At 35.4% G+C, this 19083-nt stretch overlaps 1 protein-coding gene across 2 annotated transcripts in view; it reads right to left on the bottom strand.

Moving 5' to 3' along the window:
- The window catches only part of pard3ba (par-3 family cell polarity regulator beta a), a 178028-nt gene that overhangs the window by 46155 nt on the left and 112790 nt on the right, over positions 1-19083 (bottom strand). For both annotated transcript variants that reach the window (XM_039648339.2, XM_039648340.2), the window contains exons 17-18: positions 13077-13292; positions 10677-10860 (exon numbers count right to left, since the gene is read on the bottom strand). In XM_039648339.2, coding sequence (XP_039504273.2) covers positions 10677-10860; positions 13077-13292 — 400 coding nt within the window. The remainder of the gene's footprint in view (positions 1-10676; positions 10861-13076; positions 13293-19083) is intronic.

The raw sequence follows: 19083 nt of genomic DNA, 5'->3' as shown, positions 1-19083 counted from the left end.
TCTACAACACCCCGACAACTGCAAATCAACTACTAGTAAGTAACCATTTAGGACACCATTTAGACAAGTGCCAAGTGACAAACACCCATAAAACCCAATCAACTATTTATCAACAAGAGCCTCAAAACTATCATATTTCAGTTGGTAGAAAAACTAAATGCAATATTTCAAAGTGTATATTCTAGTATTAGAAAAAGCATTTCCCACAATGCTCGTATATGACTTCATTGGGTGACTTTTAGTTGATAATCAAGGACAAACAGAGTTTTTAACAAGGAGAAATGAAGGAAAAGGAAACAATAAATGAGTTACAGTCAGAAAAGAGGTTTGACGGATTAAACACAGTAACTATAATTAGTCTCAAAAACACAGTAAAAGGGGATTATCATATTAATCCCAAACCATTGAAAATCTCACTGATAAAATAAAGCTATATTTAAAAAGCTATAAAAAAAATGATCATGACTACTTCAACATTAGACACTGACAGTCACGTTTAATATTATACTAAATGTAAATGTTTTTCTCAAACACAAACATGTTTAAATGTTAGTGTTACTCATATCATATGGAGCTACTGTACAATTAAAAGAAATGGATGTTCAGTGAAATAGAGCTCTTGCAATGATAATGTACTCTACATACCAAATTTTGACACTAATTGGATAACTCATATTCTCTATCATCTTCAAATAGTGCAGAAAACCAATATGTTCAGACATCGCACTAATGATGCAGATTTATCAAAACAGTTAAAAGTTGTCAAATAGTATTCCCCCAGTGTCAGTGAGGTGATAAGCACATTACATTCTGTGACACAAATCTTGTCCTTCTGGCGTTAAACGCTTTAAAATCAGATGTGCGTTATGTTTTACACATTTGACCAAACTGTAAAGTCTTGCTAGTTTTGAGTGGCATGTGTCCAAGCTGCAGATGGCGTCTTCCATAAAGCGCATATCAATCAAAACGGCCGACGATCCGCTGTAAGAATGACACTTTGACTGTCGTTTGACAGCATGCATCTGTCACTCGCTGCGAGACTGGAGCGACATCTCCGTATCTAATATTCAGACAGATGACGTTTATGGACTTTTGTACCATATGATGTCCATCTGAAAACATTCGTCTTCACCCACGGCGTTAAATAAAAGGATTCTGAAGCGAAATTATAAGTGATTTCGGACATATTAAAGTCCTCCATTATTCTTTTTTTTTTTAGTATTAAAGGGTTAGTTCATCCAAAAACGAAAATTCTGTCAGTATTTACTCACCCTCATTTTGTTCCAACCCCGTAAGACCTTCGTTCATCTTCGGGACACAAATGAAGATATTTTTGATGAAATCTGAGAGCTGGATCACTCCATACTAGTCCATAGGATTCTTGAGGGATTGAAACTTGCCGGCCTCGAAAAGTTATTAAAGGCATCGTTAAAATAGTCCAAGTGACGACAGTGGCTCAATCTTAAGTTTATCAAACGACGAGAAAACTTTTTGTGCGCAAAAAACAACAAAAATAACGACTTTATTTCACGATATTTATTTTAACGACTATTTTAACGATGTCTTTAATAACTTTTCGAGGCCGACATGTTTCATTCCCTCAAGAATCCTATGGACTAGTATGGAGGAGTGATCCAGCTCTCAGATTTCATCAGAAATATCTTAATTTGTGTTCTGAAGATGAACGAAGGTCTTACGGGTTTGGAGAGTAAATACTGACAGAATTTTCATTTTTGGGTGAATTAACCCTTTAACTTTCACGCAGTGTGTAATATAGCTGTTTGTGAATGTAAAAGGTCTTCAAAGTTTTAAAAATGAAAGTGCATGACAAATAAAGATATTGTCTCCTAAAAGAAAGAATCGATTCTGAACTGCCAAAACGAGTCATCAGCAATTTCAGTCTCACTTCCTGTTAAACAGCCCATGGGTCTTCATTGGCTTACCGTGAACAACGTCTACTTTACCCTGCTCTCAAACACTGTAGTTGTAGCTGGAGTTTGGATCATGTTGTCGACATGTCGAAAAGACGCGGTTTTCCGTGCTGCGAATCAACTTTACATTGCACTTCACTTTCATTTGTGTTGGAATTGATCCGGAAAAACTGTTCGTATCACTGTGTAGCAAGAGCTGAGGAAGCCTCTGGAGCTGAAATTCAGATATGGTAATGGGCGTTTGGCTTCAGACAAGTACTGTAAGCAGTAGACCAATCACAACAGACTGGGCTGTCTGACCAATCAGAGCAGAGGGTGCTCGAAGGAAGGAGGGGTTTAGAGAGACCGAATCTTTGAGGTGATGCTGTAATGTTTATTATGATCAAATTAAAGTGTTTTTTGACCTTGGATGTATGTAAACTTTTATAATTTAGGATACAAAATTAGGAGTCTTTAAAACTTGACTATGGACTTGGACAAGTCAGAATCCACCGAGTAACTGCACGCAACGTGCCAACAACCACTCAAAACACATAAGCTAAACCGCTAGTAACGCCCTGGCATTTAGTGCTAAATTTTTAATTTATAACCATTTTAAAACTTCCTATAATAGTTTGCCTGTGAAAAAAAAAAGTTGAAACTACCACCCATGCTGTTCCTCTATACTTGTGCGTGTTGAATCTCCATGAGAGGATTTTCTTTATGCAGCACTTGCTAATATTAAAAAGGCGTGAAAGTAAAGGTTAATGTGATTTGACCACTTTCAGGCCAGACGTGTCTCTGATGGGAAAGAGGCTGTTAACCTTTACCGTCAGAGCAGCGTTCGCTGAGACCGGGCCTGCTGGAGAGAAGTCCATCAATCACACGGCTGTCTCAGAACGCCGTTCACAATGTGCAGGAGATGGAAGACGAGGAGTGTGTCATGGGATACTGCTTGTGGTGTCCAGGCTCAATACAACAGTGTACGCTTAAACTGGCACTCTCGCTGTGTGTCTGTATTACACAAATGAGCGTGCACATACACCCACCTAAAGGATTATTAACACCATACTAATACTGTGTTTGACCCCCTTTCGCTTTCAGAACTGCCTTAATTCTACGTGGCATTGATTCAACAAGGTGCTGAAAGCATTCTTTAGAAATGTTGGCCCATATTGATAGGATAGCATCTTGCAGTTGATGGAGATTTGTGGGATGCACATCCAGGGCACGAAGCTCCCGTTCCACACATCCCAAAGATGCTCTATTGGGTTGAGATCTGGTGACTCTGGGGACCATTTTAGTACAGTGAAATCATTGTCATGTTCAAGAAACCAATTAGAAATGATTCGAGATTTGTGACATGGTGCATTATCCTGCTGGAAGTAGCCATCAGAGGATGGGGACATGGTGGCCATAACAATGCTCAGGTAGGCCGTGGCATTTAAACGATGCCCAATTGGCACTAAGGGGCTTAAAATGTGCCAAGAAAACATGACGCACACCATTACACCACCACCACCAGCCTGCACAGTGGTAACAAGGCATGATGGATCCATGTTCTCATTCGGTTTACACTAAATTCGGACTCTATGATAATAGATGCACTCATGATAATAGAAAAAAAGCTCATATTGCAACTGCTCATATTGTGAAATAGGGCTGCACGATTAATCGAAAAAAAATCACGATCTCGATTCAAACATAAATGCGATCTCATTTCTTAATGATGGCGATTCACTTCCGTGTATTTCCCTGCATTCAGATCATGCTGCATTCACGCGTTATATTGGTCACACTCACACAAAAACAAAACAATAATTGACAAATCAGTCATGCGGACGTTTCATCAGGGAATGTCTAAATTAAAGTTGTTGCATGTGAGCAGCGCATATTTTTTGGGGGGCTTGCATGTTAATCAAAGTATTCACCGGGAGCAGGGGCAGCGCGTGAGCAGCTGTGAAACGCGCGCTCAATTAAAGTGAAAGCACACTTTTGAGGGACAAAATTAACACAATGTCTAGTAAGTTTTAACAAGAACTGAAGTACCTTAAAACTTATATAAAAATAATAGGCGAGTCCCATAGACGCCTGTATCTTTTACACGCCTGTGTGGCTGCAGGTTTGGGTAAATAAAAGCTTGTCTCAAATAGGGCGGGTCTGTTTTTTTAATTTCGGTTTGTTAATCTTCTAAAACCGTCAGATCGTCTGCTTTTTGGAGGCCGCTTAAGCACATATTAGTCCCGCCAAAGCCTAGTTTGATCAGTGAGTGATGATGTAGAATAGAAACTGCTGCGCTTGAAAGGGCAGAGAGAGAGAGAGAGAGAGAGAGAGAGAGAGAGAGGTCTTCAAACAACACGAAAGTTTGGAAGACCGCAGTTTCACATAGAGCATTTTGGAGAGTTTTAGATATGAAGACTCAAATATTTATAGAAGTTTCAAGTTTCAAGTTTGTGTTTATTTATATAGCACATTTAAAAACAGCAAACAAGGCTGACCAAAGTGCTGAACAATACACATGATGAAGAAAAAAAAGAAAAGACAGAAAATACAAGGACAAACCACACATTCATAACAAAAACTCACAATGAGCTAAAAGCTAAAGAAAAAAAATATGTTTTAAGAGAGGATTTAAAAACAGTTAAAGATTGAGAAGCTCTGATATAAACTGGAAGGCTGTTCCAGAGCCTAGGGCCAGCAACAGCGAAGGCTCTGTCCCCTCTGTTCTTTAGAAGATTTAGGCTACCCATTTAAACTTGTTTGTAATTATTCAGTTTGGGTGAAAGTGTGATGTCTGATTCTAAAAAAAGCTATAGTAAACTAGCCAGAAAATATTAAATATAGCCTACACTTACTTTTAGTTCATGACAGTAATACACAGACAGCTACATAGGCTAGCCCCAAAGAACCAGCTTAAACAATTTAGATTTTTTTTTTTGTTACTGCACTTTATTAGACTGTCTTGTGTTTTTTTTTTTTTTTTACTTGAGTGCAATACATTTTGGATGGGGAAAAAAAGAGAATCGTGTAAGAGAATCGAGATCTCAATTCCCATGGAGAAAAATCGTGATTCACATTTTAGCAAGAATCGTGCAGCCCTATTGTGAAATATAAAATAATTCATATAATATAATATAAATCTGTCCTTTTGTGTTCTATGTAAGATTGTATTATAACCAAACATCCAAGTTGCTCATTTCAAGGTGAATAGAGAACATTGTCAAACAAGATTGTCAAGGCAAAACTATTAGTGAATAAGTCTGTTTGTCACAGAAAGCTATCGTATAAGACTTTGAATGGAGTGCATGAGGCATATGGACTAATTTTAGGATGCTTTTATGGTGCTTTCATGTCTTTGCACAGCACCTGGTTCCCATCGTATAAACCTAAATATGGGCAGGATGTCTGTCATCATTTTACAAAAGTTATTCTTTATATAAACTGACTGAGTTTCGTCTTAAACTGCCATCTTGACTTGTTTTAATACACAGAGGCTTTAATACCCCTCATAGACGATCTAAGCGTTTCATTAGGTTCAAAAAAGTTTGAGAGACTTGTGAAGTTTGAAGGCACAGATGAACCTTCATATGAACCTTCACAAACAAACATGGAGAGGAGGGCCTGCCACGAGCGATTAAGTATGCAAAAGCTCATTAATATTCATAAGTCAGTGTGCCTTCTCTGCTAATATGAATATGTGTTTTTAGTCCACAACGCCTGACTGACAGAACACATCGGCATGAATAAATGAGGAAATCATTGCAGAATGGGGTTCAATTTTAGAAACAGATTTCAGTAATTAGCCTCTCGCAGGCTGCACTGAGCGATTGTGTTAACAGCTTCATATGTTCCCACTCAGACGGCAAATAAAACATGATGTGTCCATCTCACACCGCGCTGAAGCATGTGTGCCATGCTAAATATCCGCTAGAATTATACACAATAAACACAGATATGGAATCCATTATAAGCGTCTTTGTATGATTATATGTGCACCCAATGTCATTTGTGTGTGTGCAGACGCAGATAAACATACTAGCTACTTTTCACACACACCATTTGCCCGTAAATCACCTCCTAAAACCAAATCAACCCATTTGTTTATTTCTGTGAGGGTAATAAAAACTAAATTTCAACTACTCCATGCATTAACAAAGATGCATTTTTACATGGCAGACAAAATAAATCTTGCAAAACGCCATGTCAACTGCTTCATTAAATGGCTTAGAAAATACTTAAAAAGCTATCAGGCCAAACTTAACCTCATGACAATGCAAATACCATTAAAACTTTCTTGTAAACTCAAAATATAACCACGCTTTAGACCCATTTCCGTTAGGTCGTCAGTCGCTAATGCTTGTTTTCACAAAGTAGTAAGTATTAGCTGTTTTATAGGCTCTGTAATTGAAGCCAAGGATAAATGTTCCTCTACGGAGTCGTAAAAGGCTGTGCACAGCTCAGCTGCCGTTACTGTACAGAATCTCAAACACAAATGATCTTTTCTACATGAATCAAAAGCAAACATCCATAATAGTACAACTTTTGCACACAAAAAAACAACCTACAACTTTAAAAACACCAAACTGTGAGAGCATCACAAACATGTCAAGAGCGCAGCGGGAATTCGTTCAAATCACCCAGGGATTAAACAGAGCCAAATGCTAAATTTAAGTAAATTAAAGAATCATCTCCATTTCAGATTACTGTCAAAGCCATCTGCTCACTCATAAACAAACACTATGAGCGTGTTTATAGCTAAACTAGTATACGTCTAAGCGCTGTTGGCTTAGGAACGTAAGACGAGGGTTGCTGTGTAATCTCACTGTGCGACACGACTCTTGTGTGATGCATTCTGGGTAGAGGAGGTACAGGCGTGCTAATTGGCTTGATGCCTCGTTGGATTTGTTGGTTCTGATTTGGAAAGCTAAACGGAGTTGAGGTGGACGGATTGGGAAGCAGCAGACGTGCGTGCGTGTGTGTGAGTGAGAATGTCAAAATTTGTGTTCAATGTCAAAGAAAAACACATGAGAGGGTTTTATTTATTTGATGTTGCATGATGATTTTCCATATTTAAAAGGATGGATTTTGTAGAGCAGGCTTTTAAGTGATTTTTAGCAAATAGTTGGTAAATATCCAGTATCATTAAAACCAAGAACTGTTTTTTAAATGCACAAAATTCACAATTCATTCATTCACAATACTTTCATAATGTGACTGAAATAGGATTGGGATATTTAATGTATATATATATATAAATATAACAATATAAAATGTATATACACTGTATAAAAAAAAAAACTCAATTATTAAGAAACGCTGTCAGGATGATATATATATATATATATATATATATATATAATTTTATTTTTAATATGCATGTATGTATTTATGCATGTATGTATACCATATATATGTGTGTCTGTTTAAAATATTTTTATAAAAAAAAAAGTAATTTAAAAAGCATCACAGATGTATGTATATATATATATATATATATATATATATATATATATACACACACACACACACACACACACACACACACAGGACGATATATATATATATATATATATATATATATATATATATATATATATATACATACAATTTTATTTTATTTTTAATATGCATGTATACTACATATTACATACAAACTACTATATATATGTGTGTGTGTGTATAAAATTGTTTTTTTTATAAAAAAAGAAAACAATTCAAAAAGCACCACAGATGTAAGATATATATACAGTATATATATATATATATATATATATATATATATATATACACACATAACACACACAGCCAAAACATCCGTTATTATACACTTATGTCTAAAAGAAACTCAAATAATAGAGACTGCTTCAATCATCGTTTCACTGACACTTTGCTTATGCAATGAAATACCTCTAATTGTGAAGACACTGAAAGAAAAGTGAATCTAAATCATTCACGGCAGGCAGCAAAACACGAAGATAGCTATGAAGCGCAAAGCTCTAAAAATCTGATGCTCTATTGTTGTCACGCTAAAAGCATCCCACAAACCCATTTGTAACTGCGGTCCATACAAACAGCGCATCCGTCTTCAAAACCCATACTCTGTCACACGATAAACACAGCATTTCCACCCATAAAAGGGAAGAAATTTGCTTTGCTACAAAGTTGAAAAACAAACCATGAATCAATCTCTCACATGTTTATAATTTGCCTTCTTCTTTTTCCAAGATGATGAAATGCACCCGTGAAGACTTTACAATTAGATTAAATTGCACCATAACACAATGGCTAATTAAGTCATTTTTCAAATTCAATAAGGAAGCAGATTGGAAAGCAGAGATGTGATACGAGTTGTTTGGCAAAAACCCTGGTCCAATACGTCCAAGCTGTTTGGCTGACTGATATTTGGCTCCGAGTTCGTATTTCTGGGAATTTCATCAGCGTTAAAGAGAGAGGAACTGTGAGACCCTTTCACGTGACTCGTGTCATGGGTTCAACGCAACTCTCAACACAGTGGTTGAGGCGCTTTGACCACTGCGTGAAAATCGCTGCAGTTAATATGGAAGGAACGATTTGGGCTAAAATCATAATCGCGATTAATCGAACAAGTTAAGTCGATTACGGACGATTTTTTTTTTCTCATGTCACTGGCAAGGCTTATACTGTAAATATGCATGTATTTTTAATCCTATCTTTGTGATTCTAAAACAAGGAAACACACAGGTAGCTTTTAATGCTTATTAAATATTTTAAAATATTTAAAAATGGAGAAAATTGTTATTTTTGTAAACAAAATAAATTATTGTAAATATTGCCATCTTAAAAGTAAAATATAACTTGTATAAAACTAATCTTTGTCATATTGCGTAGCATTTGTAAATGCTTGTGTTATTGAAAGATGCTTTGTGGAGTGGAGGCAATTCTGAACTGATGGCGTTTGGATTCTTTGAGTTTGGGGTTGTTTTTTAAGATTGCTTAGTTGGGGACACTTAGGCTCAATCCCAAGGTGAAGGGGTAGGCCTACATAGCCATCGAAACAGAGATTTTTCAGAGGCAAACTCCAAACGGAGGGCTACGAGAAAGTTCACAGAATGCATCGCAAATCACTCCCAACATCGTTAAATATTTAAATTTAGTGCCAGATGACACCACCATTCAATTTATAAGAAATTGTATAATAAATTACCTTTCCAAAATAAAAAAAAAGACGTACATTTTGTGGAAGGAATGTTATAATCATCCTGTTTCCTCAAAGTTAAGAGCAGCTGCGCTCGTTGTCATGGAGAAATCCTGTAAAAACTACGTAACGGCAGAGCCATCGCGACGACTGGCGACGTATCGGGTTCACGAAGGGTTGTTCCATTTCGTAGGGGAATATTTCAACCCCTTGGCCCTCGTAACTCCGTTTTAAGGGCCAAGGGGTACACTCGAAAACAAGGGGTAGGGCCAAGGGGTGAATTGGGATTGAGTCTTAATATTCAGCAATATTATTGATTCGACTGCACATCGGATGAGAACTGAACTGAGCTGGACGATGACATCACTTCTATCTACAGAGCTGCTTTATAACTGAATTGGATCAACACCTCAGCTAAACAATGAGACTATTTCTATTTATTGCTGCTTTATACCAGAATTGAAATCTGTTTGAATCATTGAATCATAATTTCCCTCTTTAACCCTGTAAAGCTTCTTTAAAGGGATACTCCACTTTTTTTGGAAATAGGCTCATTTTACCACTCCCCCAGAGTTAAACAGTTGAGTTTTACCGTTTTCGAATCCATTCAGCCGATTGTCTGATATTTAGAAGAATGTCAGTAACCAGACAGTTTCTGGTCTCATTGACTTCCATAGTAGGAAAAAAAATATACTATGGGAGTCAATGAGCCCAGAAACTGTCTGGTTACTGATGTTCTTCTAAATATCAGACAATCGGCTGAATGGATTCGAAAACGGTAAAACTCAACTGTTTAACTCTGGGGGAGTTGTAAAATGAGCCTATTTTCAAAAAAAAAAGTGGAGTATCCCTTTAAGACAATCTGGATTGTATAAAGTGCTATATAAATAAATGAGTATGTCACATTAGAGAAGTCAAATGGGTTGTGAATACAATTTCATGTCAACTTCACAAGCTAACAGTGACAGTTTCCAAAGGTTTCCATGAAAAAACAAGTTTGATCAATTGACAGTCAGAGCTGGACAGGGGTCAGTCCTCACAGAGGAGATTTGCACTGCCATTCAATTATCTTTCATCTCACATATGAAAAGAGTTCTCATATCCGTCAAGAGGGAAAGGGATTATGCATGAAGTCCAAATATTAAAACCATCAAACGCAAGCCTGTCGATCTCATTTAAAGACATGGGTTTCACTGTATGTCTGTCATCTTTTATGTTTGGCTATATTTATAAAATCACACAAAGACAGCATATTGGTGAGTTCACTTGTTTTGTCCTCAAATACCATGGTGCTGAAATTACCGGAAGGCCTCCACATGCAGCTGCGCCAGGAGGCCCATTATTCAGCCTCTCCAATAACCTCACTATATCAATGGATCAGCACAATGACAAATCTAGACTCCTTCATTTCAAAAGACCCAGGATAGTCCTGCTTCCATGATATGGCCTTTAAGAGCTGCAAAGCTGCATCCAACACACTTTGGGGAATCATTTGACACAAATCACTGCATTTGTCTTGAAGATTTCCCTTTGTAACTTTAAGCTCGAGTGAAACCGTGATGCGTGTGAATATCAAGCAGTCAGACTCGTACCTCAACAATCCAAATCCTTTTTTCTTTGCCTTTTTCTCTGGGTCTTCGGGCTCCTCCTTCTTTTTCTTCTTTTTCTCTTTCTTCTTTTTGGTTTTCTTTTTCTTTACCTTGTTGTCATCATCCAGTTCCTGGCGAGAGGATCCGCTGGCGGGAGTGTCTCTTCCAGACTCTTCCTCAGAGTCATCTGTTGGTGAAGAACAAAGACACAGACATGAGCAAACTCCTAATGTCATCTTATCATAAGGAATCAAACAACAAGCTCCCAAACAAACTCTCGCTTGTCAGTAAATGATGAAGAAAGTCTTTCTTTTTGTTATATTTACCTGCAAGTTAAACGTAAAAGATTATGCATTCGAAATTACAAAATTACACATTCTAGCCTTTTTTAAAAGAAAAATAAGCATATAAAAATCTAAATATCAGCAAATTTGAAAATAAAACTAATCAAACATGCACAAAAATATAAGATTAAATAGCAATTAATTATTTACATATATTTAAAGTCTATTAGGCAATGTCATATTTCATAAAAAAAAGAAATACATTTTTTGTTGCATTTTACATAAATTTTCTCAACAAAATCTTGTTATCATAATGCAACGCACACACACACACACACACACACACACATACAAACATTATATATATATATATATATATATATATATATATATATAATAAAAATAATATTTGATATCTGCATCCTTAATGCACCCAAAATATGCTTGATTTTTTTATGAAAGAAGTTTTATTTACTTCTTTATTTTTACTTTTTATGTGAAATGTGGCCTGGACATTTTTCGGCATGATTCAGCCTCAGTCTCTTGTTGCACTGGATAGGTTGTTACTAAAGCTGATCTCCATAAACCTCCATTCACCCAGCACCTTCTCTAAAGGTGCGAAAGATCGACATTTATTCATGAAGTCTGACACCTTATGGGTTCCAATCGAAGGCTCTGGCTATTGCTTAGGTTCTGCCTCTATTTCTCATTTAGAAGGGTCTTTAATGTCAATGAGAAAGAGCAGGGTTGATACGTGCCCTTGAATTTGCTGACTTGCTGCTGGAGTTTCAGACAGAAATTCGTGATACTGATGCATTTGCTGATTCACTCCTCACTGGCTCACAAAGCCCAACCAGTCATGAGAGTCAAATTCATCTCTCAAATGAGCTAAGGGAGCGTCAACCACACTCAACTTTAGAAGTTTTAAAGTCAACATGAAACTCTTTTACATTATGTTTGGAATATTGTCCAATAATGAATTTTAATAATGAACTTTCATTTCCACATATGCTACAATGAGGAAAAAATGCATGTAGAGGTTTTTTTGATAAGAGTAATGAATATGAAGGGTGCAGATGTGAGATTCAGTGGTATGCAGCTGTAAACTGTTAGCACATGTTTGGCAGAACTCATGAAAATCTCGCTACTGTGCTCAGCAAAATGCTTCAAATGGTATGCAGTGCACACACACTTTAGTGTACTTTTGCTGTTGTGAGCAAAAACTGCAGAAACCCACTGAAAGCCTTCTGTTTAAATGAAAACACAACTATAGAATAACATTAACAATATATTGGAGGGCATAAAAAGAGTTATGTTGCATTAGACATGAGCAACCGATGGTGCACTAATTAAAAAAAAATTACTTTCATGTTGGTCGTCATGATCAGTTAAAAACACAAATTAAACATTAACTTAAACTTAATCAATAACTTAATAAATGTCTAAAAAATGATCATTATTATACTAATAAATCTACTCCTAACTGTAAATAAAATAAGATATTAATTATTATGTATTTTTTTAATAATTGGAAAATATTTGACTAGGCAGAATTCAATTAAAAATATACATTAAGATACATATTATTAAACGTTTTTATTAATTAAAAATGTTCTTATTAATGTGTGTATATATATAAATTAATAAAATTAATAATAAAAATCACATTATTAATATTTAAAGAAATTATTTTAATAAATTATGGTTGTTATTGTTAATTGTCGTTGATTGAAATAAAGCTAAAATCAAATAAAAATATTCAATTTTTTTTTCAGAAATTAGAAATGTAAACAGTTACCTTGGTTACTAGTCGGTTAAACTAAAGTACTAAAATGGCTAAAATCGAAATTAAAATAAAGCTAAACAGATATATAAAACGTGACACGCATTACAAAATGAAATACCTCAAATTAAAATGAAAACTGTAATTATAAAATTCGAATTCAAACTAGAATTCAAAAATTTGAATTCAAACTAGAATTCAAAAATTTGAATTCAAAAATTCAAATTCAAAAATTCGAATAGACAAGGACAAACAACCTAGTCTAAATTATGATTAAAAATAAGTTTCTTTGAATTATTTAATTAATGCTGAATTTGAATATTTCCACAAACTCACCATCCTCGGGTTCCGAAGGCCCGTCGTAGGACTTGTCGATGGCGTGGCGGAAGCTGAGGTTGCATCCTCTGCCTCTGACCATGTGTGCGCGAGGACGGTGGAAGGGCACCTCGTCCTTACTGACCTCCTCCATCGCTGTCTGGAGGCTCTCCAGAGAACTGGACTTCTGAAGACCTAACCTGGGTCCCAGCGCCGTCCCGTTAGAGGAGGGGGGTTCTGAGACGGGGAGATGGAGGGATGTCAGGGATGGAGGATGGTAATGAAGGGTGAAGATTTGAAGATTAGAAACATCCTGCTGAAAAGACCAGCACCATCATATAGATTCAACCTGGTCTAAGCTGATCTTTTCAGCAGGGTGGTTGTAAGTAGTGAACTGAAAATGCAACAGTTGTGCTGAAAGTCTAATGGATCTGGACGCTGTCAAAGAACAGACGGATATGAAATATGAAAAGACGTCTGTAGTGGAGGAAGACGACTTGAGAAGGGAGGATGACGAAACCTCAAGGTGAGGGTGAAAGAGCATCACAGAAGTGCAGGAATATTAAACCGAAAACTAGCAGTAGTAGTAGTCCAGGGGAGAGGAACATAAAGTGAAGTACTGAGAGATGAAGAACAAATATCAGGCAGTAAACAATGCAAATGGCGGAGAACAAGGGCAACAGGAGCAGGAGGAGGAGGTGAGGGATTAGAACAAGCACAAACAAGAGAATACAATGGAGGAATAGAACAAATCCAAGGGCTGCAAACACTGGGAGGGCAAAAGAAAGACAGGGGAAAGAAGAGAAGAGAAGTGCTTGAGAGGTAAAATGTCATGCAGGAAAGAGCTTTAAAGGGATAGTTCAGCCAAAAATTAAAATGCTGTCATCTTTTATTCGCTCTCATGTCGTTCCAAACCCTTACATGGAAAACAAAAGGAGAAGTTTCCCAATTGTGTTCCTCAGAAGAAAGAAAGTAATTAGTGTTTGGAACGACATGAGGGTGAGTAAACGATGACGGGGTTTTTATTTTTGGCTGAACTATCCCTTTAAGAGCTATTTTTCGTTCTCAGAGCGGCACTTAAAAATGTGTATACAAAAGAAAGAATAATAAAACAATAAGCCACTGAAGCACGCACATAATTTCACTATAGTTAAATGGCCTTTCTGAGCACATAACAAAGTTTAGCTGTGGTAAAAAACATTTAAATTTGATAAAACACCAGAAACAGCTTTATGAAGACTAGGGCTGGGTACCAAGTTCGATACTTTTTAGGTACCGACCGAATTGCCTCGGTACTACCGAGTATCGAAACATGTCTCGAAACCAAATTTCGGTACCTAAGTGGTTAATCTCGTCAACGTCAGTGAAACAATAAGCACGCAGAAACATAGAAACCTTTAGCATTGGTGCTTTTTTACATGCTCAAAATACGATTGTGAAAAAGTCAACAAACTGAAAAATGAAATAAAAATTTAGGTAATATTATCACTAAAACTGGTTACATAAAATTGGTATCGTTCAGGAACCGGTATCGAAGTCAAGGTATCGGTATCGAACATTTTGTTACGATACCCAGCCCTAATGAAGACAGTAGAAGACATTTTCAGTACTTCATATTTTTTTTTTGTGGAAAACAAAATACGCTGTTTCATGATTCTTTAATAAATAGAACGTTCAAAAGAACAACATTTATTTGAATTAGAAATCTTTTTTCATCTTGATTTTAAACCTTTGAACGGTAGTGTATTTAAACTAAAGTTAAGTTGGATTAAACAAACTCTGGGATCCATGTCCGGTCCTTGTTCTGGAATTTCATTATGCACAAATTAAGCATTGGATACATCTATATCTTGTGGAATGTGGATTTAATTTCCACTGCATTCATGTGTGCCGACACACAAACATTCGACACGGATGGCCCTCTCTGGGATGCTTACATAAATCAGTCTAAACCAGCACAACACTACTGCTCTCTACAGCAAACTAGACGAGCGAGGAACAGAATCAGACCGAGAGAACGACAGCGAGACGGGAAAGTCGTTTGAACAAGTTCGTAGGAAATAAAACTGTAATTGGCGAAGTCTGTACGCTGCCATTACCATGAAAAGGGAAAATAATGAGACGTAGACAAAAAGTAACAAATCAGAAGAAGCAACGCTGCAGGGCCGAAGCCGGCGAACGGCAGATCCTGCGAGAAGAGGAGAGAGATGAATGAAGAGAGGGTGAACTGTGAACTAAAGCAGAGCAGAGCCCGTGAGCAATGAGTGGTCTTCATTTGGAGGAGAGGTGCCACAGGAAAGTGTAGGAGTGTTGGAGGAAAGCCGGTGAGAGAGAGAGAGAGAGAGAGCGATGCCTCCAGCATCTTTCATCTATCCTCTTAATGGACATGTTCTCGTCTCCTGCACACCGGGACTCGGCTCTTCATGCCAACCACACACGTATACAAACATATACACGTTGCTTTGTTGCTAGCAAAAAGATACTACATAGAGTTATACTCCACTAATTTAGACACATAAGCAATGAAAGTAGCATTTAAAGCCGGAATAAAAGAATGAAGAAATGATTTTCTAAATTCATGTTCCTGGTATTATTGTGCAGGATTCAACCATGCAACATAACGCAACAACGAACTATTTGATCCTTACGCAGGAATTAAATAAGAGGTCAGTGATTGGTCGGTGAGCATCATCTAACAGCTTTCACCTCCAATGTTCAAGTTTATATGGGAGATATAGTGTAGCAGAGTTATCGAAAATGAAATTACAAGGAACAGTCAATACATATGTTCATTTCTGACTGGTTGGAAAATGGAGTGATTTAAGAAATTTGAAAGAAAACTTGGCTGGTTTTAAATCTTCAATTAAAAAATAAATAAATAAATAAATAAAATTATATATATATATATATATATATATAATTTTTATACACATATATATATATACAGTATATATATATATATATATATATATATATATATATATATATACTAATATATACACTGTATATATATATATATATATATATATATATACACACACTGTATATATATACAGTATGTATATATATATATGTGTATAAAAATAATTATATATATATATATATATATATATATATATATATAATAATTTTTATTTAATAAAAAAAAATATATATATACAAATAAAATATATATATTTTATTTTTTATAATATATATAAAAATAAAAATATATATACATCTTATATATTTTTTTTTTATTATATATATATGAAGAGTTCAGATGCAAAAGCCTCTAAATGCCATTTGAAATTTTCATTATACATTTTTATCAAGCTTGTATATTTAAGTTCAGTGATTTCACTTAAATGGCAATGATAATTACCTATTAATTGTTATTTAAGTGAAATTACTGAACTTAAATATACGAGATTGATAAAAATCATCATTAAAGAAGAAAATTTCAAATGGCATTTAGAGGTTTTTGCATCTGAACTCTTCATATATATATATATATATATATATAAATAATTTAGTTATTTTTTAATAAATAAACTAAATAGTGATTAAGAAGTACCCAACATTTAATATGTAAGGTATATCATTTAAAAGTTGTAAATGTTATCTTTTCTTTTGAAAATACAGCTTAAATTTACATGGTATAAAGTCAAAACTGCTTGATTTTAATTTAACAATGCAGAATATGGTTTTCATTCATTTCATTCAAAATAATTTCTAATAAGTTCACTAGCCATTAACATTTTCGACCCTATGTGTATGTTGTGTACATTTTAACCACACACACACACCGTTTTAGACTATTAACTATTATGCTTCACTATTGTTTTGTCCAATAATATCTAAAGCTCAATATGAGCATTACCAGTGAAGAGTGTTTCACTCATTCTCTCAGAACACCTAAGACTCTCTTAGAGTTATATTTAGTGGTTTAGCCACCACCTCTTTCTTATGAACTCTTTATAGAAATAATGGATTATGGTTTCCTGGACACAATTTCCACAGACACACAAGTCATATGATTTGTTACCTACCATAAAGGGAACATCACATGAGTGCAATGCTTTTTCTAGGTTGCTTAAGGGATAAAACAGTCAAGCCAATAAATCTGGTTTTGACATTATGGATAAATAACATTATTACTGTGCTAGATTTTTTTAATTAACAATAACACAAAATTACTAAAACATTTAGTAGACACCACAAAAACCTATTAATAATAATGATCAATAATTGAGACAATACTGGACTAGACGGTGAATTTACAGGAAAAATCCATTTAAAAATATTGCGTTTACTGCAAAGCAGATGCAAAGAGAGAGAGAGTACCGCAGTGGTCGGCTTGGCCAGCACTAGCTAGGGGTTTTTAGCCAGATTAAACTCCGAGCGGCCACGTCTTCAAGACCATCCTAATAATGAAATATGTCAGAGCATATAAAGGAGTCTGGCGTAGGTAAAGCGTGCCAGAGGGAAGAGAGAAAAATGAGTGCGTCAGCAGAACAGCCTGCAGCTTGTCAATATCTATCGGATCCCACATCTGTAAAACTACACTCCAATCAGCCTTTCATGTATTTACCGTTGTCCCTGACCCCTAAGAAGTATACAAAACAGTCGTGTGAAGACTATATGTAAATACGTCCGTGTATGTTTTTATGCAGACACATGCTGTGAGAGCCGCTAAATTGACTGCGTGCATGTGGTTTGGATTTTGATGCAATTTAGGATCCAATGACATGTGTTTGAGTTTATGCGTACAGTACAACTACGATTGGGTTGTTATGCTGTGTGTGTGTGTGTGTGTGTTGAGTGATGAAAAATCAGCTTATTTATGTTAATGTGGAGATTATGGAGAGTTATACCAAGACAAATTCCTTTTAACTTGTTGACATGGCAATAACAATTATTGAATTGAATAGAAATCAATTATATTTTAAAGCATATAAAAATATTTTTGTTATGTAGCCATAATTGTAATAATATTTCACAATATTAGTGTTGATTACTTTATTTTTGATCAAATATATGCAGGCTTGATGAGCATAAGAGACTTAAAAATAGTCATGTTTTCAAACTTTTGACCGATATTGTAAGTATAAAGCATAAAAATCACGATTAATTGCATCCAAAATAAAAGTTTGTGTTTACATAATACAGTATATGTGGGTGCATTGCGTATAATTATTTTGTTTATTATTATTTATATATATATATATATATATATATATATATAAATAAATACACACACATGTATGTATGTATGTATATTTAAGGAAAAAATATTATTTATATATAAAATATTTATTTTTATTATAAATTAGATATAAATCTATATACAGTATATACATGAAAATATGTCTTAAATATATACAAGCATGTGTGTGTATTTATATATATAAAATAATTATACACAGTGCACCCACATATATTATGTAAACACAAACTTTTATTTTGGATGTGATTAATCGTGATTAATCGTTTGACAGCCCTAATAAAACTTCAAAACTGTTTTCCAGACCGAAAATGTTATATTCTGGCATGTATTATTGTTGATTTTTCCTGAAAACTCGGGTTTTGGAAGAGAGTCTGTAGGTGTCTGTGGTCTTGTACCTTGTGGTCACTGCTTTCACTGTGTGTGTGTGTGTGTGTGTTTCCTCCACTAACCCAATCCCTCCTTGCAGCAACTCACTCTCTCAACTCAACTGACAAACTACAAATGGGCAGCAGTCGCCCACCGTTTATCTTCATTTGACTTGGCTGAGACACAGTCACTGATCTAGGGTCAGATTACTGGCCTGTGAGTCAACTAACACAGCGCTTTACAGATCGCATGCTTGATCTAGTGCCAGTCTTGTAGCGTTTGACCATAAATGAGATGTAGGCTATTAAAGCAGTATGATGGAACTGACATTGCAAGGCTGATAAACTCTACAACTTGGCAGAGGAATTGTTTACTGTAAGTATTGCTTATTAATAACATAATTACATATTGAACACTGGTGTCTTTTAACATATTTCTGATGCTGCTGTTCAT

Source organism: Pimephales promelas, chromosome 6, assembly GCF_988280905.1.
Source record: "Pimephales promelas chromosome 6, fPimPro1.hap1.1, whole genome shotgun sequence".
In the NCBI taxonomy this organism is placed as follows: Eukaryota; Metazoa; Chordata; class Actinopteri; order Cypriniformes; family Leuciscidae; genus Pimephales; species Pimephales promelas.
The sequence above is the reverse complement of the archived record's forward strand: the minus strand, read 5'-3'. Positions and strand labels throughout refer to the sequence as shown.